Source organism: Hemitrygon akajei, chromosome 5, assembly GCF_048418815.1.
Source record: "Hemitrygon akajei chromosome 5, sHemAka1.3, whole genome shotgun sequence".
Lineage (NCBI taxonomy): Eukaryota > Metazoa > Chordata > Chondrichthyes > Myliobatiformes > Dasyatidae > Hemitrygon > Hemitrygon akajei.
Window position 1 is genome coordinate 37,617,706 of NC_133128.1, and position 24,852 is coordinate 37,642,557.

Consider the following 24,852-nt stretch of genomic DNA (forward strand, 5'->3'; position numbering starts at 1 on the left):
CAGAATCAGTGATGGTTGCTTAGTAAAGAGTCTTCATGGAGAGAAAAGGATTTCATTTTCACTTTGAGAATAATAAAATTAGTTCTACAACTAATAATTTAAAATTGAAATAAATTTACAAAAGTGTAAGGTATAATTGCCTAAAATAGACTGGGAAAATAATTAAAATAATAAGGGGCAAGTATTCACATAAAATCTCAATGAAGGTGTATAAAATGAAGTACGAGGAGGATGATCAATCCATGACGAAGTAAAGAATCAGAATTAGGTTTATTATCACCGGTATGTGGCATGAAATTTGTTAACTTAGCAGCAGCAGTTCAGTGTAAAACATAACCTAGCAGAGAGAGAGAAAAAAATAAAATAAAATGTAATAATAAATAAACGAGTAAATCAATTGCGTATATTGAATAGTTTATAAAAATGTGCAAAAACAGAAATACTGTACATAAAAAAGTGAGGTAGTGTCCAAAGCTTTGTGTTCCAAAGAATTGTGTTACTAACAAAATAACTGTGAATAAAAAGTAAGTGCTACAGCACACAAATATGAAAGTACTGAGACAGTGCAATATGAGTGCAATACTGCTTAGCACTGTGATGTGAGGGTCAGCAGGGTCACAGCCTCAGGGAAGAAGCTCTTCCTGTGCCTGCTGGTGCGGGAGCGGAGGCTCCTGTAGCACCTACCGGATGGGAGGAGAGTAAAAAGTCCATGGTTAGGGTGAGATGCATCCTTGATAATGTTTTTCACCCTGCCCAGGCAGCATTTATGGTAGATGTTCTCAATGGTGGTCAATTGGGTGCTGATAATCCACTGGGCAGTTTTCACCACATGCTGGAGTTCTTTGTGGTCTAATACGGGACAATTGCCATACCACACTGAGATGCAGTTGGTGAGTATGCTCTCAATGGTACAGCGATAAAATTCCGTCAGTATCCTGGGACAGGGGTGACATTTCTTGATGCTCCACTGGAAATAATGGTGCTGTTGCGCCTTTTTGATTAGGATGGAGGAGTTCAGGGACCAGGTGAGATCCTTGGAAATGTGTATACCATGGAATATAGAAGTTTTTGATTGTATTTGTTGACATTCCAAATCTCTTCAGACTCCTAATAAAGTATAGCCGCTGTCTTTCCGCCTTTATGACTAAATCAATGTGTTGGGACCAGGTTAGATCCTCAGAGATCTTGACACCCAGGGGTTATATCAATTGCATAGTGACATATAAAACAGAGCACATAAGGACAGCAGATACTTTCTGAAGGATGTTATTAAACAATGGGTTTGTACACCAAACTGGTATATGAGAATATTGGAAAAACTAGCCTCTTAAGCTGCATTTAATTTACTGAATGTAAATTTTTGTGCTGTCATGATGGCATTTTTTAATCAAACTTTGATTATTAGAGTTGTTTTGCTGAAATACAGTATCTGTCAACTGTTCACAACAGGAACAGTGCAATGATTGGAACAAAATATCAACTTTTTACAATAACTGAACAAGTGTTCAAACAAGTGGTTACCGAAACCAGTTTGTTTCCTAAAATATAGCTGAGCAAATACAGTCAGCTAGGGCAGTCAAAGAACATCTTCATTTGATTTCTGGGTACCCTAGACAGTAGTTGAATTGGAATCGGTTTATTATTGCCGCATGTACTGAGATACAGTGAAAGGCTTGTCTTACATACTGCTCATACAGATAAAATCATTACATGGTGCATTTAGACAGAGCAAATTGGAACAAGAAATGCTGAATAAAGTGTAGCAGGTAGAGGGAAAGTGCAGTGCAGGTAAGCAATAAGGTGCAAGATCAGAACAAGGTATTTTTGTGCTCAAAGAGTTTATCTTACCATATCAGGGAATCATTTAATAGACTTATTAATGTGGAGTAGAAGCTGTCCTCGACCCTGATGGTACATGCTATCAGTTTTTTAAAATCTACTAAAAAAAACCACCCTGTATTGGTATTGGGTTTTCTGACCATGAAATTCTAAACTCAAACTAAGATCTTAAGCCCTATCCAATATAGCTACAGCTACACTCACAAAAGGGAGGTTATAGAGTAGCCCCCTACTCTTTAAAGTCTAGATCATGTCCCTGTTTATCCTCCACTGTGGGCTTCGCTGTCAACACCCACTATCTGAGCGGTGGATCACCCCTCCCTACCAAGGAGCATCTACTTTCAGCGAACAAAGTCATTTAAACACAGTTCATTAATTTTAGAGATTAATTTTAAATCCAGACAAACTTTTAAAACACATTTAAAACTCACAGAGATTTTCTATCTTATAAAAGATTCCCAAGACACAAAGCATTTCCAAAACGCAGGTAAAATTCCTATAGGTTAAGCAGACTTCAACTCATTTTAATGAGTTGCAGATGAATAAGTCATCCATCGCAGATGTTGGAAGTAGAGGAATGATTTTTTGTTCCTTGTCTTTCTGTCATTCTTCTTGATGTTACTTGATCATTCCTAACAAGTCTGACTGCACTGTAACATTTATACTGGGTTTTTTTTTGTTTTGCTCTTTGGATAACTTCTTACACATATAATATTTTTGCATTTACCTTTCACACTGATGATAGAAACATGGAAAGCCTACAACATAATATAGGCCCTTTGGCCCACAATGCTGTGTGGAACATGTACTTGTCACGTACCCTGTGACTGGGTTACCAAACCAGCAGAAATGGAATGATATGTTGGAGTCTGGTGGTACTGTAACTAAAGGTGTTTATTATTAAACTAAGTAATACAGTATCAAAAATGCAAATATACATATAAAACAGGTTAGCAATGAGAAATATAGAAGTGTAGGAATAAGAATCAAAACCAAGCTCTATCATAGTCTAGGGGTAAATGAATAGTCTTAAGATAATGCAGAGTTCAGTTCAGTTCAGTTTGGGTTGAGGTAATTGCTGTTGTGACGTTGGAGAGAGAGAGAGTGAGAGATGAGCAGCTGCAGCAGGCAAACCTTCCATTGTCTTCTTGTTCCATTGTACCGTTGTGGTCACTGATTATGACCCCTCCGTTCCAAGCCAGACCGTTCTTCAGTGGTGGGCTCGTCACCCAGGCGTGGGTGGACACACACACAAGCCCCCACCGGCCTGGTTTTAAATTTTACATCCTTGTGTCTCTCTCATTATCAGTATGTGTAGCATGGCACCTCTCCCCCTCTTTATCTCTCTCTTGTTAGCAGCATAGTTCACGGGGGTCAACTCTGGACCCCATCTCCCCATGGTTTGCTCATCGCACATAACATACTTAATTAGAAATAAGATACATAGAAACATATAAAATCTACAGCACAATACAGGTCCTTTGGCCCACAAAGCAGTGCTGAACATGTCCTTACCTTAGAACCACCTAGGCTTATCCATAGCCCTCTATTTTTCTAAGCTCCATACATCCATCCATGAGTCTCTTAAAAGACCCTATCATTTCCACCTCCACCACCATCACCGGCAGCCCATTCTATGCACTCACCACTCTCTGTGTAAAAGAACTTACCCTTGCCTTCTCCTCTGTACCTACTTCCAAGCACCTTAAAACTGTGTCCTCTCGTGATGGCCGTTTCAGCCCTGGCAAAATGCCTCTGACTATCGACACAATCAATGCCTCTCATCATCTTATACACCTCTCATCCTGTGCCACTGCAAGGAGAAAAGGCCAAGTTCACTAAACCTGTTCTCATAAGGCACGCTCCCCAGTCCAGGCAGCATCCTTGTAAATCTCCTCTGCACCCTTTCCATAGCTTCAATTTTTTTAATGTCTTTTATTACCTCACTGCTCTTAAACTCAAACCCATGGTTGATGAAGACCAATGCTCCATATGCCGCCTCAACCACATAGTCAACTTGCGCGGCAGCCTTGAGTGTCCAATGGACTTGGATCCCAAGATACCTCTGATTCTCCAAACTGTCAAGAGTCTTACCATTAATACTGTATTCTGCCATCATACTTGACCTACCAAAATGAACCACCTCACACTTATCTGGTTTGAACACCATCTGCAAGTTCTCAGCCCAGTTTTGCATCCTATCATTGTCCTGCTATAACCTCTGTCAGCCCTCCACGCTAACCACAACACCCCAACCTTTGTGTCATCAGCAGATTTACTAACCCATCCCACCACTTCCTCATCCAGGTCATTTATAAAAATCATGAAGAGAAGGAGTACCATAGAACCATAGAACACTGCAGCACAGTACAGGCCCTTCAGCCCTCCATGTTGTGCTGACCCATATAATCCTTTAAAAAGTACTAAACCCACACTACCCCATAACCCTCCATTTTTCTTTCATCCATGTGCCTGTCCAAGAGGCTCTTAAATACCCCTAATGTTTTAGCCTCCACCACCATCCCTGGCAAGTCATTCCAAGCACTCACAACCCTCTGTGTAAAAAACTTACCCCTGATGTCTCCCCTAAACATCCCTCCCTTAATTTTGTACATATGCCCTCTGGTGTTTGCTATTTGTGCCCTGGGAAACAGGTATTGACTATCTACCCTATCTATGCCTCTCATAATTTGGTAGACCTCGATCAAGTCCCCTCTCATTCTTTTACGCTCCAAAGAGAAAAGTCCCAGCTGTGCTAACCTTGCTTCATATGACTTGTTCTCCAAACCAGGCAACATCCTGTAAATCTCCTCTGCACCCTCTCCATAGCTTCCACATCCTTCCTATAATGAGGTGACCAGAATTGAACACAATACTCTAAGTGCGGTCTCACCAGAGATTTGTAGAATTGCAACATGACCTCTCTACTCTTGAACTCAATCCCCCTGTTAATGAAGCCTAGCATCCCATAGGCCTTCTTAACTACCCTATCAACCTGTGTAGCGACCTTGAGGGATGTATGGATTTGAACCCCAAGGTCCCTTTGTTCATCCACACTCTTAAGTAACTGACCATTAATCCAGTACTCAGTCTTCTGGTTTGTCCTTCCAAAATGCATCACCTCACAGTTGTCTGGTTTGAACTCCATCTGTCATTATTCTGCCCAACTTTGCACCCTGTCTATATCCTCTTGTAACCTTCGACAACCTACAGCTCCATCCACAACTCCTCCAATCTTCGTGTTATCTGCAAACTTAATCACCCATCCTTCCGCCTCTACATCCAGATCATTTATAAAAATCACAAATAGCAGGTGTCCCAGGACAGATCCCTGCAGCACTCCACTAGTCACCAACTTCCAGGCAGAATACTTTCCTTCCACAACTACCCTCTGCTTTCTTCCTTTAAGCCAATTTTTTATCCAAATAGCCAAGGTTCCACTTATCCCATGCCTCGTGACTTTCTGGATGAATCTCTCGTGAGGGACCTTGTCAAATGCTTTGCTAAAGTTCATGTAGAACACATCCACTGCTATACCCTCATCAATTTCTTTTATTACCTCTTCCAAAAACTCAATCAGGCTCATGAGGCATGATCTTCCCTTCACAAAGCCATGTTGCCTATCCATGAGTAGACTGTACTTCTCCAAATGCTCTATCCTTAAGAATCCTTTCCAGTAGTTTGCAGACCACCGACGTAAGACTCACTGGTCTATAGTTCCCAGGTTTCTCCCTATTACCTTTTTTAAACAATGGAACTACATTTGCCATTCTCCAGTCCTCCGGCTCTTCCCCTGTAGCCAAAGAGGATTCAAAGATCATAGCTAATGCTCCTGCGATCTCTTCTCTCAATTCCCACAACAACCTGTGGTGTATCATATCCGGCCCTGGGGATTTATCAATCTTAATGTTTTTAAGAAGATCCAGCACTTCTTCTTCCTTAATCTCCACACTGTCCAGCACACAGGCCCGCTCTACTTCAACCTCATCCTGATCACGATCCTTTTCACTTATGAATACTGAAGCAAAGTACCAGAATAGATCCCTGAGGCACACCACTGGTCACTGACCTCCATGCAGAATATAACCTGTCTACAACCACTTCTGTGGGTAGGTTATTTCTGGATCCACAAAGCATGGTCCCCTTGGATCCCATGCCTCCTTACTATCTCAATAAGCCTTGCATGGAGTACCTTATCAAATGCCTTACTGAAATCCATTTACACTACATCTACTGTTCTACCTTCATCAATGTGTTTAATCACATCCTCTAAAAATTCAGTCAGGCTCATAAGGCATGACCTGCCCTTGACAAAGCCATGCTGACTATTCCTAATCATATTATGCCTCTCTAAACGTTCATAAATCCTGCCTCTCATGATCTTTTCCATCAATTTACTAACCATTGAAGACTCACTGGTCTATAATTTTTTGGGCTATCTCTACTCCCTTTCTTGAATAAGGGAATAACATCTGCAACCCTCCAATACTCTGGAACCTCTCCTGTCCCCATTGATGATGCAAAGATCATTGCCGGAGGCTCAGCAATCTACTGCCTCACCTCCCACAGTAGCCTGGGCTACATCTTGTCCCATATTGGTGACTTATCCAACTTAATGCTTCCAATAGCTCCAGCACATCCTGTTTCATAATGTCTATATGCTCAAGCTTTTCACTCTGTTGTAATTCATCGCTTCAATTGCCAGGATCCTTTTCTGTAGTGAATGCTGAAGCAGCTGATCTGAAAGCTTCTGGGGACAGAGTTCCTAGGTACCCATAATTAATGCTTTGAATTCTGACTCTGAGTACACAACCCTTCCAACTATTGACAGATCAGTTATGTGATGTGCTATGTGATGGTATCAATCTGGTCTGCAAGCTTCCTTTCTAAGCAAATTCCTTGTCTGGTTCGATCCAAGTTCAATTAGTACAACATCGTTGACTTCCACTACATCTAGCCCAGTTCTGGGGGCCAGCATCCTGTGTTCGATAGACAGTGCTGTTTTATTTGGAAAGTAGTCCTTTTAACTTCAAACCAATTATTGCTTGCTACTTACTTCAAAAACCAAAGACAGGTTCTTGTTTAAGACAATGAATATTGGTTAGAAATTTAACATACTCAGAACAAATCTTTGATCTCTAGAAGCTCACAGCTGCTAGGTTAGAAAGCTGAAGTTGGCAAAAAGGCTGACTGGCCCTGGACAGTGATTATACATCACAAAACAATGTCACTTTATATGCATACAGGCTATGTATATAACAGCACTTGTACATTATGTTTACCGGATTGTTTTTATTTTTATATATCATGTCTTTTAGTTTGTTATTTTGTGTTCTTTATGTTTTTTATGCTGCATCAGATCCAGAGTAATGATCATTTCATTCTCCTTTACATTTGAGTACTCAGGAATGACACTAAACATTCTTGAATCTTAAATCTTCCGTCTGATGGAAGAGGGGAGAAGAGAAATTACTTGGGCTGGGTGGGATCTTTGATAATGCTGGCTGCTTTACTGTGGCAGCAAAGTGTACAGAGAGAGTCAGTGGAGGGGAGGCTGGTTTATATGTTGTGCTGAGCTGCATCCACATCTCTGTTGCTTCTTGTTGTCATGGGCAGAGCAGATGCCCCATTCTGCATCCATATAGGATGTTTCTCGTGGGGTTAATTGATAAGGGCTGATGGGATGTGTCAAACTCCTCTTGCTTCTTGAGGATATCAAGGAATTGTTGAGCTTTCTTGGCCATGGTGTCTACATGGTTGATTCAGGTCAGGCCATTTGTGATATTCACTCTGTGGAATCTGAAACTCTCCACCCACTTGACACCACTGATATAGGTAGGACTTCGGTCACTTCCCCCTTCCTAAAGTCAATGACCAACTCTTTTGTTTTGCTGACACTACAGGAAAAATCATTGTCATGACACCATGTCACTAAACACTATACCTCCTTCCTGTACTCCAACTCTTTGCTATTTGAGATACAACCCACTATGGTGGTATCATCTGCAAATTTGTCAATGAAGATAGAACAGAACCTGGCCATAGAGTCATGTGTGCACAGGGAGTAAAATAAGGGGCTGAGGACACAACCTTAAGGAGCAACAGTGTTTAGAATAATTGTGGTAGAGATGTGGCTGCCTATCCTTACTAATTGCCGACTGTTGGTCAGGAAGTCAAAGATCCATTTGCAGGAGTAAATGTTGACCCCAGAGTTCAGAGTTTGCAGATGAGTTTGCTTGGAGTTATAGTACTGAAGGTGGAGCAGTAGTTAATAAACTACAATCTGACAAAGGTGTTTTTATTGCCTGATACTCCAGAGATGAATGTAGGATAGGAGATGTTATCCACTGTTAACCTGTGTTGGCAGTGGGTAAATTGTAATGGGTTGAGGTTGTAGGGAAAGTTTGACTTAATAAATACCATGACCAGCCTCTCAGAGCATCTATGATAGTGGATATTAGAATTACTGAGTGGTAGTCATTAGGCATATTGCCATGTATTTCTTGGACTCATGGTTGATAATGGCCTTCTTAAAGCAGGTGGGAACAACAGAAAGAAGCAGGGAGAGGTTAAAAATGTTTGCAAATACCCCCACCAACTGTCTGCACAGGATCTAAGTACACATCCAGGGACACCATCTGGGCCAAATGCTTTCCACAGGTTCATTCTCCAGATGGCTAATCTAATACCTGCAATGGTGACTGTGGGTTCAGCTGCACTGTCAAGATGTGTGGTGATGTACTCATTCCCTTCTGTCCAAAACAAGCACAGAATGTGTTCTAAATACATCAGGAAGGGAAATGCTGTTGTCAGCAATGCTGTCCGATCTAATTTTGTTGCCTTTTAAGCATGTAAGCCCTGCCATCATTGACAGCTGTGTTGGAACTCAATTTTTGTCTGGTGCAGTTACTTGTCATCTTTAATAGCTTTTCAGAGGTCATATTTTGGTTTCTCGTAAAGGTCAGGTTTAGTTGATTTGAATGTGGCAGAGCTGAACTTTTAGTAGGGTTGGATCTCCCAGTTCATTTGTGGATTTTGGTTTATCCTTTTTGGTACAGTCCTTAACATGGTGTGTGAAGGAAGAGAAGCTGGTGCAGTTACTATTACAAGAGAGAAGGTGCTCAAAATGCTTAAAGACTTAAAGGTACATAAGTAACCCAGACCAGATGAACTGCACCCTAGGGCTCAAAGGTAGCATTAGAGATTGTTATGGCATTAGAAATGATCTTTCAAAAATCATTGGACTCAGGCATAGTGCCAGAGGACTGGAAAATTGCAAATGTCACTCTGCTCTTTAAGAAAGGAGGAAGGCCGCAGAAAGGAAATTATAGACCAGTTAGCCTGACCTCAGTAGCTGGGAGGATGTTAGAGTCAATTGTTAAGGATTAGGTACTGGAGTACTTGGTGACATAGGACAAGATAGGACAAAGTCAGCATAGTTTCCTTCAGGGAAAATCCTGCCTGATGAACCAGTTGGAATTCTTTGAGGAGATTACAAGTAGGATAGATAAAGGGGATGCAGTGGATGTTGTATATTTGGACTTTCAGAAGGCCTTTGACAAGGTGCCACACATGAGGCTGCTTACCAAGTTAGGAGCCCGTGGTATTATAGGGAAGTTACTAAGATGGTTAGAGCATTGGCTGATTAGAAGAAGACAGTGAGTGGGAATAAAAGGACCCTTGTCTGGTTGGTTACCAGTGACTAGTGGTGTTCCACAGGGGTCGGTGTTGAGACCACTTCTTTTGATGCTGTATATAAATGATTTAGATGATAAAATAGAAGGCTTTGTTGCCAAGTTTGCAGATGATATGATGATTTGTGGAGGGGCAGATAGTGTTGAGGAAACAGGCAGGATGCAGAAGGACTTAGACGGTCTAGGAGAATGGACCAGGTAGTGGCAAATGAAATATAACGTTGGAAAATGTATGGCCGTGCCCTTTAGTAGTAGAAATAGATGCACGGACTATTTTCTAAATTGGGAGAAAATCCAAAAATCTGAGATGCAAGAGGCCTTGGGAGTCCTTGTGCAGAACACCCTAAAGGTTAACCTGCAGCTTGAGTCAGTGGTGAGGAAGGCAAATGCAATGTTAGCATTCATTTCAAGAGGTCTAGAATACAAGAACAGGGATGTGATGCCGAGGCTTTATAAGGCACTGGTGAGGCCTCACGAGTGTTGTGAACAGTTTTGGGCTTCTCATCTTGGAAGAGATGTGCTGGCATTGGAGAGGGTCCAGAGGAGGTTCACAAGGATTATTCCAGAATACGAGGAATGTTTGATGGCTCTGGGTCTGTACTCACTGGAATTTAGAAGGATGAGGGGTGATCTCATTGAAACCTTTCAAATGTTGAAAGGACTAGACAGAGTAGATGAGGAAAGGATGTTTCCCATGTGGGAGAGTCTAGGACAAGAGGACACAGCCTCAGGATAGAGAGCCACATCCATTCAAAACAGAGATGCAAAGAAATTTCTTTGGCCAGAGGATGGTGAATTTGTGGAATTTGTTGCCACGTGCAGCTGTATAGGCCAGGTTGTTGGGTGTATTTAAGGCAGAGATTGATAGGTTCTTGACGGGACATGGCATCGAAGGTTACGGGGAGAAGGCGGGGAAATGGCATTGAGGAGGAGAGAAAAAGGATTAGCTATGATTAAATGGCGGATGATACTCGATGGGCCAAATGGCCTAATTCTGCTCCTATTTCTTAAGGTCTTAAAAATCAGTAATGCAACTGTCTATGTTCTCTGCACTTGGGCCCACTTGACACAATATGTAGATAAGCCTGCGAGAGGAGAGGCTGTACTTGATCTGGCATTCGGAAAGAACCTGGTCAGGTGTCAGATCTCTCAGTGGGAGAGCATTTTGAAGATAGTGATTATAATTCTATCTCCTTTAGCATAGCATTGGAGAGAGATAGGAGCAGACAAGTTAGGAAAGCATTTAATTGGAAGTAAAGAGCAATATGAGACTATCAGGAAAGAACTTGGAAGCATAAATTGGGAACAGGTGTTCTCTAGGAAATACATGGAAGAAACGTGGCAAATGTTCAGGGGATATTTGCGTAGAGTTCTGCACAGGTACGTTCCAATGAGACAGGGAAAGGGTGGTAGGGTACAGGAACCGTAGTGTACAAAGGCTATTGTAAATCTAGTCAAGATGAAAAGAAGAGCTTACAAAAGGTTCAAAAAACTAGGCAATGATAGAGATCTAGAAGATTATAAGGCTAGCAGGAAGGAGTTTAAGAAAGAAATTAGGAGAGCCAGAAGGGGTCAAAAGAAGGCCTTGGTGGACAGGATTAAGGAAAACCCCAAGACATTCTACAAGGATGTGAAGAGCAAGAGGACAAGATGTGAGAGAATAGGAGTGACAATCAAGAGTGACAGTGGAAAAGTATGTATGGAACTGGAAGAGATAGTACAGGTACTTAATGAATACTTTGCTTCAGTATTCACTAAGGAAAAGAATCTTGGTGATTGTAGAGATGACTTACAGTGGACTGAAAAGCTTGAGCATGTAGGTATTAAGAAAGAGGATGTGCTGGAGCATTTGGAAAGCATCAAGTTGTATATGTCACCAGGACTTGATGAGATGTACCCCAGGCTACTGTGGGAGGCGAGGGCAGAGATTCCTCAGCCTCTGACGATGATCTTTGCATCATCAATGGGGATGCAAGAGGCTCCAGAGGATTGGAGGGTTGCAGGTGTTGTTCTATTATTCAAGAAAGGGAGTAGAGATAGCCCAGGAAATTATAGACCAGTGATTCTTACCTCAGTGCTAGGTAAGTTGATGGAGAAGATCCTGACAGGCAAGATTTATGAACATTTGGAGAGGCATAATATGCTTAGGAATAGTCAGCATGGCTGTGTCAAAGGCAGGTTGTGCCTTATGAGCCTGATTGAATTTTCTGAGGATGTTAGTAAACACACTGATGAAGGTAGAGCAGTAGATGTAGTGTATATGGATTTCAGCTAGGCATTTGATAAGGTACCCCATGCAAGGCTTATTGAGAAAGTAAGGAGGCATGGGATCCAAGGGGATCTTGCTTTGTGGATCCAGAATTGGCTTGCCCACAGGAGGCAAAGGGTGGTTGCAGATGGGTCATATTCTGCATGGAAGTCAGTGACCAATGCTGTGCCTCAGGGATCTGTCCTGGGACCCCTACTCTTTGTGATTTTTATACATGACCTGGAAAAGAAAGTGGAGGGATTGGTTCATAAATTTGCTGATGACCAGTTCTTGGAAATGTTTTAAGTTGCTTGGAAGTAGGTACAGAGGGGTAAGTTTTTTATGGAGAGAGTGGTGAGTGTGTTGAATGGGCTGCCGGTGACAGTGATTGAGGCAGATACGATAGGGTCTTTTAAGAGACTCCTGGACAGGTACGTGGAGCTTAGAAAAATAGAGGGCTATGGGTAACCCTAGGTAATCTCTAAGGTAAGGACATGTTCGGCACAGCTTTGTGGGCCGAAGGGCCTGTATTGTGCTGTAGGTTTTCTATGTTTCTATGTTTCTAAGCCTTGGTTAGTAAGTTTGCAGATGACACTAAAATGTGTGTAATCATGGATAGTGAAGATAGCTATCTAGAATTAGATGGTATCTTGGTCAGCTGGGTAAGCAGGCTGGGGAATGGCAAATGGTTTAGTTCAGATAGGTGAAAAATATTGTATTTTGTTTGGACAAAGGAGGGTAGGACTCTCACAATGACTGGTAGAGCCTCCAGGAGTGTTGTAGAACAAAGAGTCCTCGGATTACAAGTACATGATTCACTAAAAGCAGTATCTCAGGTGGGCAGGATGGTGAAAAAGAGCATTTAGCATGATAGCTTTCATCGGCTCGAACATTCAGTATGGAAGCCAGGATGTTATATTGCAGTTGTGTACCGTATTGCTGCCGCAAAATAAACTTCACAGCATAGGTGAGTGATAAACATAGTTTTCATTCTGATTTGGAGTAATGTTTTTAAATGTGGTCACCCTGCTATAGGAGAGATGGTATTGATCTGGAAAGGGTGCAGGGAAGATGTACAAGGATGTTGTCAGGATTTGTGTGACTGACATAGAGAGAGCTTGAGCAGGCTAGGACTTTATTCTCTGAAGTGTAAAAGAATGTGGGGTGATCTTCCAGAGGTATATATAGTCATGAGGGCATAGAGAGGATGAATGCATATAATGTTTTACTCTAGGTTAGTGAATCAAGACATAGAGGGCATAGATTTAAGGAGAAAGGGTAACACACACAAAATGCTGGAGGAACTCAGCAGGCCAGGCAGCATCTATGAAAATAAAATACAGTCAGCGTTTCAGGCTGCGGCCCTTCAGCAGGTTTTGGGTGTCAGCCCAATGTGTCAACTGTATTTTTTCTCCATAGACACTGCCTGGCCTGCTAAGTTCCTCCAGCATTTTGTGTGTGTGTTGCTTGGATTTCCAGCATCTGCAGATTTTCTCTTGTTTGTGATAGGAGAAAGGGTATCTAGGCTGAATTGATGTATCTGAGACAAAGTGCTTGCTTCCTTCCGTATGAGTCTGTTTCTGTGATCTTATTTTTACTACAGCCATCTATCCATCTAAATCTCTTCCCTGTAATACGATTTTACATCTATACTCTGAGATAACTTTCTAAGTTCAGTTCTTTCCTTCATTTTTGACCTTCTATCTTCCCATCTGGCAAGATTCTGAACAACTCTCTTAGGGTATTAAAATCCTTGCATTTTCTGAGGCTTCAATTTGGTAAGTTAAGAAGATGAACCTTATGTACAAATATAGTTATTTTACTAAAATATTCCATTCTACAGTTTGGAGATGAAACAAATGGAATATGGAAGAAATATCCAGATCCAAAGTTTAATCACACAGCAGAGCAGCGAAAGGAAGAAACTCCGTCATCTTGGACTGACAGACTTTTAAAATGTGGCTATCAGAATCACAGCTTCACCCCTGAAGAAAGATCAGAGGGTGTGGTTCTGATCAAAATGATTGAATGGCCAAAGCCTCCCAGACCTAATGTGCCTTTTCAGAAAAGCAGTGACCCATCACGTGCATATTTTGTTATTTTAAATTCTGGAAAGACTTTCTATGTTGGAGATCAGTTACAGGTGATGGTGCGTATGTATGATTTTGAAGGAAATCCGAAGCAATACGGGGGTGACTATCTCCAAGCCCGGATCCACACTCCAGAGTTGAAAGCCGGTTCAGCAGGAACGGTTATAGATCTCCAAAATGGAACTTATCACATCAATTTTACCTTATTCTGGCCAGGAGAAGTCCACGTGTCTGTTTCTTTGGTTCATCCCAGTGAAGGGGTTCAAGCCCTTAAAAGAATACGGAAGGAAAACCCAGACAGAGTGTATTTTAAAAGCACTTTCAAATCGGGGAATACCTCGCAGATCACTGTGTGTAATTTCTGTTTGTCTCAAACTAAACCGCTCTGTAACTTTACTGATCTCAGGACTGGGGAGCCCTGGTTCTGTTACAGACCAGAGAAGCTTCCCTGCTCATCTCGTGTCAACCATGCGATGGGAGGTTATAAGAAGAACCTCTTAATTGGAGAAGAATTGCATTATTTTCAAAGGTATGGTAATCATTCTCATTAGATACTAGCATTCATTTTCTTCACATCTATAAACTTGTTTCATAAACTAATCAAATTAATTTCTTTAAAAGAGCAGTGTGATTCATCTCTGTAAACTGAAACCATCCATCTGGCTGAAATTCTCATTGAGCTTAAGGAATACAAGGGGTGGCAGGTGCTGCAAAGATATTGAATTGTCGATGCTGATGCAGGGTCTCGGCCTGAAACGTTGACTAGCCCTCTGCCTCCACAAGTGCTGCTTGGCATGCCCACATCCTCCAGCTGTTTAGTTTTTGCTTTCTTTTATCCCTTCTGAGGATGGGAGATTATTGTTGATCTGGAAGTATAAGCACTTTAATACGGGAAACCTCCAAAACTGTGGTGGTAGTGGGCATAATCACACTCAGATCACGCCAATCTGCCTTCCACGAAATGTTGTAGATGGTTTATAAAAAACAATTTCTATTGGAGCCTGCTAATGTCTGACCTGTTGCAAGATTCATGTGGTAATCCTGTAGTCTGAAACCCAAGCAAGACTTGGTTCCATTGCCAGCCTTTGGGCATTGGTGGTTAGGTTATTCGTAAATAGATGTGTCTTAGCAGAAGTACCCATGACGCCTTTCATCACTAGTGACAATTCACAGAATAAAAAACTGACAGTGTAGTAAATCACATACATGTGATTCTGCAGATGCTGGAAATCCAGAGTAACGCACACAGAATTCTGGGAGAACACAGCAGGTCAGGCAGCGTCTATGGAGTGGAGTAAACAGTCATCATTTCAGGCTGAGACCATTTATCAGGACTTTCTATCCCTGTCCAATGCCTCGGTAAAGCTCATGAAGTTGTGGTCACTGACTCTGAATTGCTTTTCCACTGAGAGATCTCCCACCCGACCAAATCTACTATGGCCGCCTCTATCAGCCTGTATATATAATATGCAAGCAGTCCTTTCTGGATGCATCTAACAAATTCCACCTTATCTAAACACTAAGGTGTTGTCAATTAATATTAGGAAAGTTGAAATCACCCATGACAACAACCATGTTACTTTTGCAATTTTCAAAAATCTCTCTCCTGATCTGGACCTAGTGTCTCTAGTGTTATTGGATGGCCTATGAATGCTCCTAGTAGAGTGATTGCTCCCTTCATATTCCTTACTTCCACCCACACTGACTCAGTGGACATCCTCCCTTTCTGCAGCTTTGAAACTATCCTTGATTAGCAATGCCATTCCCCATCTCTTTTACCTTCCTCCCTTTTGAAACAGCTAATTTCCGGAACATTCAGTAGCCATTTCTGACCTTTTGACAGCCAAGTCTCTGTAATGGCCTTAACATTGTAGCCCCATGTATTAATCCATGCTCTAAGTTCATTACCCTTGTTCCTCATATTTCTGTCACTAAAATAGACACATTTCAACCCATCCAACAGACTGCATTAATACCCTATTCACTGCCTATCCTTCCTCACAATTGCTCTGCACACTGAATCTACCTTTACAACAACTGCCTCATCCTCTAACTTATCATTCAGTTTCCCATCCCCCTACCAAACTCGTTTCAACCCTCTCCAACTGCTCTAGCAAACCTGTCTGCAAGGATATTGGTCCTCCTCGAGTTCAGAAGTAAACTTTCCTTTTCATACAGCTCATACCTTCCCCTGAAGAGAACCCATGATCCACAAGTCTGAAACCCTGTTCCCTACACTAGTTCTTCAGCCACATACTTATTTGCCAAATCATCCTACTTTTACCCTCACTGACACATGGCAGAGGCAGCAATCTAGAGATTCTCATCCTTGAGGTCCTGCTTTTCAAGTTCTTCCTTAGCTCCTCATATTATTTCTTCAGGACCTTATCCCTTTTCTTAGTTATATCATTGGTATCACAACTTCTGGCTTTCACCCACCCCCTTGAATTAACAATCAGTTGTTGCTGGCTCTGTCTTTGGGTAACAATATGCTCAAATGATAAACTATCCTCTTTTATCTCTATGCTTCCTACAAAATTAAACATTTATATGTCACATTTCATGGGTGCAGTAAATTAAGAAATAATAATATATTTTCAGTCAGAAAAATATCAAGAGGCCAATATTACCCAAAGATCAAGGTTATGTAATTGTAAAGCCTTCACCTCATTCAGGTAAGATAATACTAATATACTGACTTAACAAATTAGAGATTTGTGTACGAGGGATTATGTTAGTAATGTTGGGAGTAGTTCTTCCATGCTGAAGATTCTCTTATATCCTAAACTGAATTTAATACCTTACATAGATTTTTATTAATTTTAGGAACATATTAGAAACAAATACTGTATTTTGTTTGTTGCAACATGAATTTACTTGGTTGTTCAATACAAATAGGATTGTGTTGATGAATTTGCTTTTCTTAATGTGGAAAATTCTCAAGTGCTTGAAGCTCCACATGTTATCCTGATCCTAATTTTTAATTTAAATAAGTTGTCTGAATATCTATGCTGTCTATGAAGTATGAAGGAATACTGCACTTTTGCAGATGCTATGCATTGAACTGGGGCTGGCTCTATCTCCTCAGGCAATTTTGGCATCCCAAAGCATATGTTCAAAGAGGAGGAGGGGAATGGTTGTTCAGACACTTTCAGCCAGCATTATTCTGACAGATTGTTTGGTCATTATTAGAATACATTTGTTGGTCTTTGCCAAATTAACTCCAAAATTTCTCATTTTACAATGGTGATTGCACCCTTTTTAAAGTCCCTACATTGGCTTTAGATTGCTCTGAGAGACACTGAAGTGAACATGAAAGATGCATTTGAAATTCATGTCATTTTTTTTTTGCTACATTGACATATCAAGCACAATTTTTAGGAGCTTGTTTACTTTCTATGTTATTCCATCTAAATAATTTCATTTCATTTTCCCACATGTTGTCATTGCTTATATTCCTTCTGGTAGCCCCCAACTTGATGTTATAAAGATCGAGGTCTCGAATTTCTGGTAATTGCTCCCCCTTCATCATTCCCATTTTCTGTATCCATTTCTCACCTTCTCACCTTGTCTCCTTACCTGCTCATTGTCTCCTTCTGATGCTCCTCCCCTTTACCTTTCTTCCATAGTCTTCTATAGTCTCCTATCAGAGCCCTTTATCTCGTTCACCAATCAACTTCCCAGCTCTTCATTGCACCCCTCCCCTTCTCCCAGCTTCACCCATCACCTACCACCATGTACTTCTTCCTCCCCCCTCCCCACTTTCTTACACTGACTTCTCCACTTCCTTTCTAGACCTGAAGAAGGGTCTCAGCCTGAAACATAGACTGTTTACTCTTTTCCATAGAAGCTGCCTGGCCTGCTGAGTTCCTCCAGCATATTGTGTGTGTGTTGGTTTGGATTTCCAGCATCTGCAGATTTTCACATGATTTTCATTACTAATTTTTTGTTTAATATTCTCTTGAAGTTTGACATTAATGCTTTTAAACAATGGATTATAAATCAAAGGCATTGTACTTAAATTTCTGTCTCCTAATTTCTAGGCAAAAATCTCAGTGAATGTCTCCCTGGCAAGCCATTCCTTTCACCAGCTGGATTTTATTATCAGGATAAATGGATATCAAAGACCTGTAGACTTCAAAACTTTGACACGCCAGCAAATGTTATCAGCTGTCTTCGTGGGAAATTTGTTTATATTTTTGGAGATTCCACTATACGTCAGTGGTTTGAGTATTTGATACGTTTTGTACCAGGTCAGGATTCCCATTTCTCATTATTCATTGTAGTCTAATGCTTTAGGCTTTATATTTACTCCAATTCATAATCAAGTCTGTGTTCTTCTCGTGCAACTTACACTTTCTTGCACATGAACATTTTATGCTTCTTGAGGATGAATAGCGTTACCATTTCTCCATAAAACACCTAAGCTGCAAGGACACGTACAATCTCTGAATTATACAAAATAGGCAATAATACTTCCACACAGAAAAAAAACCTGACAAATATTATAATAAAATCCACCAGTTAAAAGTAGACAATTGGAAACTTTGGGTGTGCATGCAAAGACGGCTCATCATGAACCCACCAATCTCAGACTTGCACACTGGGAGGAAAAGCTGTAATAATTCATGGAATTCAAAGTGCTGACAATTATGAGGTATTTTTTCAATAAAAGAAATGTCTTCAGTTTGAGCTTCTCCAAGGACAACCATATTTTTTGCCTGTCCAAATTACATCAATAGATCTTATTTGGTTCTAGCCGGGTAATAGCTCCCAGAAATACTTACAAAGGTCTTAATGTATGATCAGTTGAGAACAATGCTTGAAACAAGTCAATTATGTTCTACTTGCTAAATATACCAATCACAATATCTGGGCTAACAGTAACAGAAAGTAGCAAAGCCTACAAAAAAGTAGTGGATATGGCCCAGTCCATCACATGAAATGATTTTCCACTATTGAGCATGTCTACACAGAGTACTGTTGAGTGAAAGCAGCTTCCATCATCAAGGAACCCCACCATCCAGGTCATGCACTCTTTTCACTGCTGCCATCAGGAAGAAAATACAGGAGCCTCAGGACCCACACCAACAGGTTCAGAAACAGTTCTTACTCCTCAACTTGAGAGGATAACTTAACTCAACTTCACTCACCCCATCATTGAACTGGTCCCATAACCTCTGGAAACCTTTGCTTTCCTTTTGTGTTTGCACTGTTTGTTGTCTTTTGTATATTGGTTATTTGTCCATCCTGTTAGATGCGGCCTTTCATTGATTCTATTGTGTCTCTTGTAGAGGGGTTAGTGGTGGGATGCATTCCGAGAAGATAATCCATCTCACAGTTTTCCATAGCATGAAGCTGTGACCACCTGCACATGCATCAAGAACCTACATTGGAAAATAATGTATTTATTTATTTAGTGCCTTTCCTAAATAAATTCCATGAGAGCAAATTTCCTACTGTACCTCAAAATATTGAATTGTGATTCATAAAGTCTATAAAGACAAATTTACATTATTCCAATGGTTGTAACATGGAGGTCACCTGTGTACTTGGAATTAGAAGAAGGAAAAGTGGTACAAATCATGATTGAAAGCTCTTCATCAGAATGTACGCATCATTCATAACAAGTGATTCAGCAACAGAAATTCAACTAAATGGGAACCATCTAATAACTTTTACTGGAAGATGATTGTAAAATGATCATTGTTTTTAAATATTCCATGATGCTTAACTTTGAGAGGAGAGAGGCAAAATGTAAAAGATGAAAGAACTCAGAGGAATGGAATATGGGCAGTAGTGGTGAAGAATTATAAATCAGAAAATAAAGTAAATTTAGTTTTGATGGAAAAAAAAGTGGGAGGAAACGTTTTGGGTTGAAATGTCATGAAGTCATGATGTCTCCCACAGATGCTGTTCAGACCACTAAGTTCCCCCAGCAGATAGTTTGTTGGAAATGATAATGTAGGGTATTAAATAAATTAGGAAATTGGAGACAGGAAATTGTGACAAAGTCAATACAATAATCATAGGTGACTTTACATATAGACTAGATTTATCAAATTAACAATATAGTATAAGGATGAATTCATAGAGTATAGAACAGATGTTTTCCCACAGCAGTGCAATAAGGAGTCAGTGAAGGAACAGAAACTTTTAAATATACTGTAACACTAAGTATCTGGTGATCTCCCTCTACACCAATGACTGCACCTCCTCCAACCCCTATGTGAAGCTTTTGAAGTTTGCAGACGACACTACTGTCATCGGACTCATCCAGAATAGTGATGAGTCTGCATATCGACAGCAGGTGGACCAACTGGTGCTCTGGTGCAGTTGGAACAATCTGGAGCTGAACACACTCAAGACAAAGGAGATGATAGTGGATTTCAGGAGATATCCCCTCGCTATGTCTCCCCTCACAGTCCTCAGCAGCCCTGTGTCCACCGTGGAGAACTTCAGGTTCCTGGGAACCACCATCTCTCAGGATCTGAAGTGGGAGCAGAACAACAGCTCCATCCTGAAGAAAGCCCAGCAGCAGATGTATTTCCTGCGGCTCTTGAGGAAATATGGTCTGCCTCAGGAATTGCTGCTGCAGTTCTACACTGCAGTCATTGACTCTGTCCTGTGCACCTCCATCATTGTGTGGTTTGGAGCCGCCACCAAGCAGGATAGAACCAGACTACAGCGCACAGTGAGGACTGCTGAGCGCATCATTGGAGCCTCCCTGCCCTCTATTGTGGACCTGTACTCTTCCAGGTTGAAGAAGAGGGCGGGGAACATCATAAAGGACTCCTCCCATCCTGCGCACGGTCTGTTTGATCTGCTTCCATCTGGTAGGCGCTTCAGATCCCTCCAGACTAAGACTAATAGGCACTGGAGAAGTTTTTTCCCTACTGCGGTCACTTGGCGGATAACTGTCAGCTAACTATTACTTGGATTGCACTACCTGTATGTATAATCTATATTTTCATTTATATTTATCATTATTATTGTTATGAGCAGAGAGACAACATCTGCCGGAAGTAAATTCCTTGTATGTGCATAGGTACTTGGCGATTAAAGTCTGATTCTGATTCTGATTCTGATTCTGATTAAGTAAGCAATTTTAATGCCCTGGTTATGATTTTTCCTGCTGTGCTTTGAGGTATTTCATTTTACTATTTATCTGTAAAACTAGTATGTCCTGCTGGTAGAATGTTTTGGTTTCAGCTAAAGACAAGGAGCCATATTGTTCAACTTAGGAATGTTGTGTCAGCCAATCAGGATGGTAGGATTGGGAGAAGGTTCTAGGGAGAGCTAGAATGACAGAGATTTGTGATGGACAGTGGTGGGGTTTGTAGTCTTTTGGCGGGAGATGCAGAGAAGAGAAGATCGGGAAGAGGTGATTGGAAGGAGTGTTTTGTGAGATGGAGTCCAAGATGGGAAGCTGTACTGGTGACTGGTGATGAGAATGCAGTGCTGTGAGTAATGGTTATACCCAGCTTTTGGAAGAGATGGGCTTCAACGGTCATTTAGATCTGTCTAACTGTAAAGGGCCCTTTAATTTTATTCTTTATTTTCTTTTTCTTAATAACTGTTTGATAAAGCTGAAATTGGTAACATACTTTCATATTTTATGCTAGTGTGTGATTTGTCATTTCTTGGTGATGGTTAATTCCGTATGGGCAATATTTATGCAGCATTAGCTCAAATCCGGGTACTGATAATCAGAATATCCCAACTCCCCTGTTTGGTTAAGCTCCAATCATACAGACTCTAGACTTATATTGTTATAAAGGTGGCCTCTTCACTGCTGACTCACATGGCAGTTAGCAGAGTTAGTTATCACACCAAATTTGTATATGAGCCCGGTGAGAGGGTTACCTTTGTGGGAGATTGTCCAGGATTCAGTGAATAATATGTGAGTGCTGTTTAAGTATTGTTAAGTGGTTTGTGTATTTAAGCCTGTGTCAGTGAAAGTGATGAAGGTACTTTATTATAGACGCCACAGGAATTAAGATATGTTGTGATTTGGAGAGATTATCCACAAATAATACTTGTGTTCTGAGCGGGGTGGATATTCAAAGTCCTGATGAACTGCTAATTAGAGTACGGAGTTCTGTAAAAGTATTGAGGAAAGTCACATTGGTTGAATGGCAGTTAGATCAATTGGCTGGTAAGAATGTCATGTTAATCCAGACTAGTAGTGACGTAACTGAAGTTGCGCTGCCTGGAGAGGGCCATCCTTACTTGTAGTGAAGTGGCCATGTAGCTGAGGGTAAAAACGTTAAAGATGAATTGTAAGTTGCTGAGAGTGAAGACTTTAAATACAAGTTGATCTCGTTTCTGCAAAGTGAGAGATAGAAGTTGTCTGATGTGAAAGGTGGAATAGGTCCTTGTGCAGCTGAATTAAATTCTGAGCTGGTTTCAACAATTACTATTGATAAATGCAACACATACCTGTGGAGACTCAAAGACCATAGGTTGAGAGTGTTTTCTGAAGTCAAGCCACACAGATGGGAGTTTTGCAGGATGGAGTGAAAAACCTGCAAGCCGAGGTTTCTTGGTTGATGTCGGCTAGTGCTGCCACCAAGCGTGACAAGTCCAATAAGAAAGTGAACCCACCAGTAGGATGTACTAAGCAGAGAGCTGCTGCTGACAGTGGCTCTGAACAAGGGAAGCGACCAGTATTTTACATTACCACTGTGGTGAGGATGGACATTTCAAGCAGGAGCGCAAAGGACAAGAAAACCTTTGGAAAATAACTTTAAAGTTGCTTAAACAGAAAAGGAAGTCAGGAAGCTTCAGAGAGACCCAGTAAGAGAACAACCTGGCACCTCGAAGAACGGGAGTGCCTCTAGTGTTAAAGCAATGTGCGCGTTTTCCACAGTGGGGAAATCAGAGGCAAGACTATGGCAGGATAGAGCTGTGGATCATTTGAGAGCTTCTGGTTGTGCTATTCCACAGGCATATTGCAACTTAACTGCTCTGGATACAAAGCAGTTGCCTGCCTTGAGTCCTGTGGAATTGGCAGCAGCCCAACCCTTGTACAGTAAAGGTGCCATTTAGTCATCTGTTGCCAAAGGGAGTATGGCCCAACTTGAAAAGACAAAACACCCTACCAATGAGGGAATGGAGCAAGCTGGAGTTGAGGAACCAAGTTTTATACAGGGTCACATCTCCTCCAGAAAATCCTTGGCGTTCCCAGTGGTTTCAGGTAAAGATACGGAGCCGTATTGTTCAACTTAGGAATGGTTAGTCAGCCAATCAGAATGGTGGGATTGGGAGAAAGTTCCAGAGAGCTGGGCAGAGAGAGATTTATGACAGACAGTGGTGGGGTTCATGGTCTTCTGGTGGGAAATGCGGAGGAGAAGGTAAGGAAGAGGCTATTGCAAGGAGTGCTTCACGAGATGGAGTCCAAGATGGGAAGTTCTGTCAGTGATTAGTGATGAGAATTCAAAGCTGTGAGTAATGGCCATACCCAGCTTTTGAAGGAGATGAGGCTCCAATGGTCTTGTGCACATTTAGACTGGTCTAACTGAAATGGGGCCTATTAGTTTTGTTCTTCCTTTTCTTTCTCTCATTATCTGTTTGATAAAGCTGAAATTGGTAAATATACTTTCTTTATAATTTTATGCTGGTGTGTCATTTCTTGGTGATGGGTAATTCTGTAAGGACAGCATTCACTCAAATCAAGGTTCCGTTAATTGGAACATCCCAACTTTCCTGTTTGTTGAACCCCAAATCATACTGACCCTAGATGTATATTGTTATAAAGGTGGCCTTCTCACCACTGAGTCACATGGCTGTTTACAGAGTTAGCTACCGAGCCAGGTTTGCATCTGATCCTGGTGAGAGGGTTACACGATGATCATAATATAGAATTTTATATAAAGATCGAAAGTGATTGAACACAATTGGAAGCTGTCTTCTAGCTGAATATAGCAAACTGAACAGAGTCAAGGAAATGTTGGGAAAGGGCTTCACTGACTATTATAGGTTGTCCATGGCAAGAGAAAAAGAATAAACACAAGCAATTTTGTGAATGCTGAATATTCAGAGCAACACACACAAATGGTTGGATGAACTAGCAGGTCTATGGAGGAGAAAGCAGTCGATATTTCAGGTTGAGTCTCTTTATCAAGACTGCAACTGAAGGGAAGAAGCCTTTTTACTGAGAAAGAATTTGCTGCAATGTCTACTTAGGCTGCAAGTAAAGTATTATTTATAAACTAACAATGGTTAACTTTAAAAACAATCAGAAATAGCTGACAAGTAATATACAAATATTGAGACAAATAAGCTAGGACAGTGGTAAAGCTTTGGAATGTAAAGGTAATATCGATTCAAATGAAAAGTGTACCCTGCTGAAAAGATAGATAGATAGATAGATAGATAGATAGATAGATACTTTATTCATCCCCATGGGGAAATTCAACTTTTTTCCAATGTCCCATACACTTGTTGTAGCAAAAACTAATTACATACAATACTTAACTCAGTAAAAAAATATGATATGCATCTAAATCACTATCTCAAAAAGCATTAATAATAGCTTTTAAAAAGTTCTTAAGTCCTGGCGGTAGAATTGTAAAGCCTAATGGCACTGGGGAGTATTGACCTCTTCATCCTGTCTGAGAGCATTGCATCGATAGTAACCTGTCGCTGAAACTGCTTCTCTGTCTCTGGATGGTGCTATGTAGAGGATGTTCAGAGTTATCCATAATTGACCGTAGCCTACTCAGCGCCCTTCGCTCAGCTACCGATGTTAAACTCTCGAGTACTTTGCCCACGACAGAGCCCGCCTTCCTTACCAGCTTATTAAGACGTGAGGCGTCCCTCTTCTTAATGCTTCCTCCCCAACACGCCACCACAAAGAAGAGGGCGCTCTCCACAACTGACCTATAGAACATCTTCAGCATCTCACTACAGACATTGAATGACGCCAACCTTCTAAGGAAGTACAGTCGACTCTGTGCCTTCCTGCACAAGGCATCTG

General features: G+C 41.1%; 1 protein-coding gene across 2 annotated transcripts in view; it reads left to right on the forward strand.

Moving 5' to 3' along the window:
- LOC140727644 (NXPE family member 3-like) overlaps nt 1-24,852 on the forward strand; it is a 100,138-nt gene that overhangs the window by 66,195 nt on the left and 9,091 nt on the right. For both annotated transcript variants that reach the window (XM_073045256.1, XM_073045257.1), the window contains 3 exons: nt 13,625-14,400; nt 16,473-16,546; nt 17,915-18,124. In XM_073045256.1, coding sequence (XP_072901357.1) covers nt 13,625-14,400; nt 16,473-16,546; nt 17,915-18,124 — 1,060 coding nt within the window. The remainder of the gene's footprint in view (nt 1-13,624; nt 14,401-16,472; nt 16,547-17,914; nt 18,125-24,852) is intronic.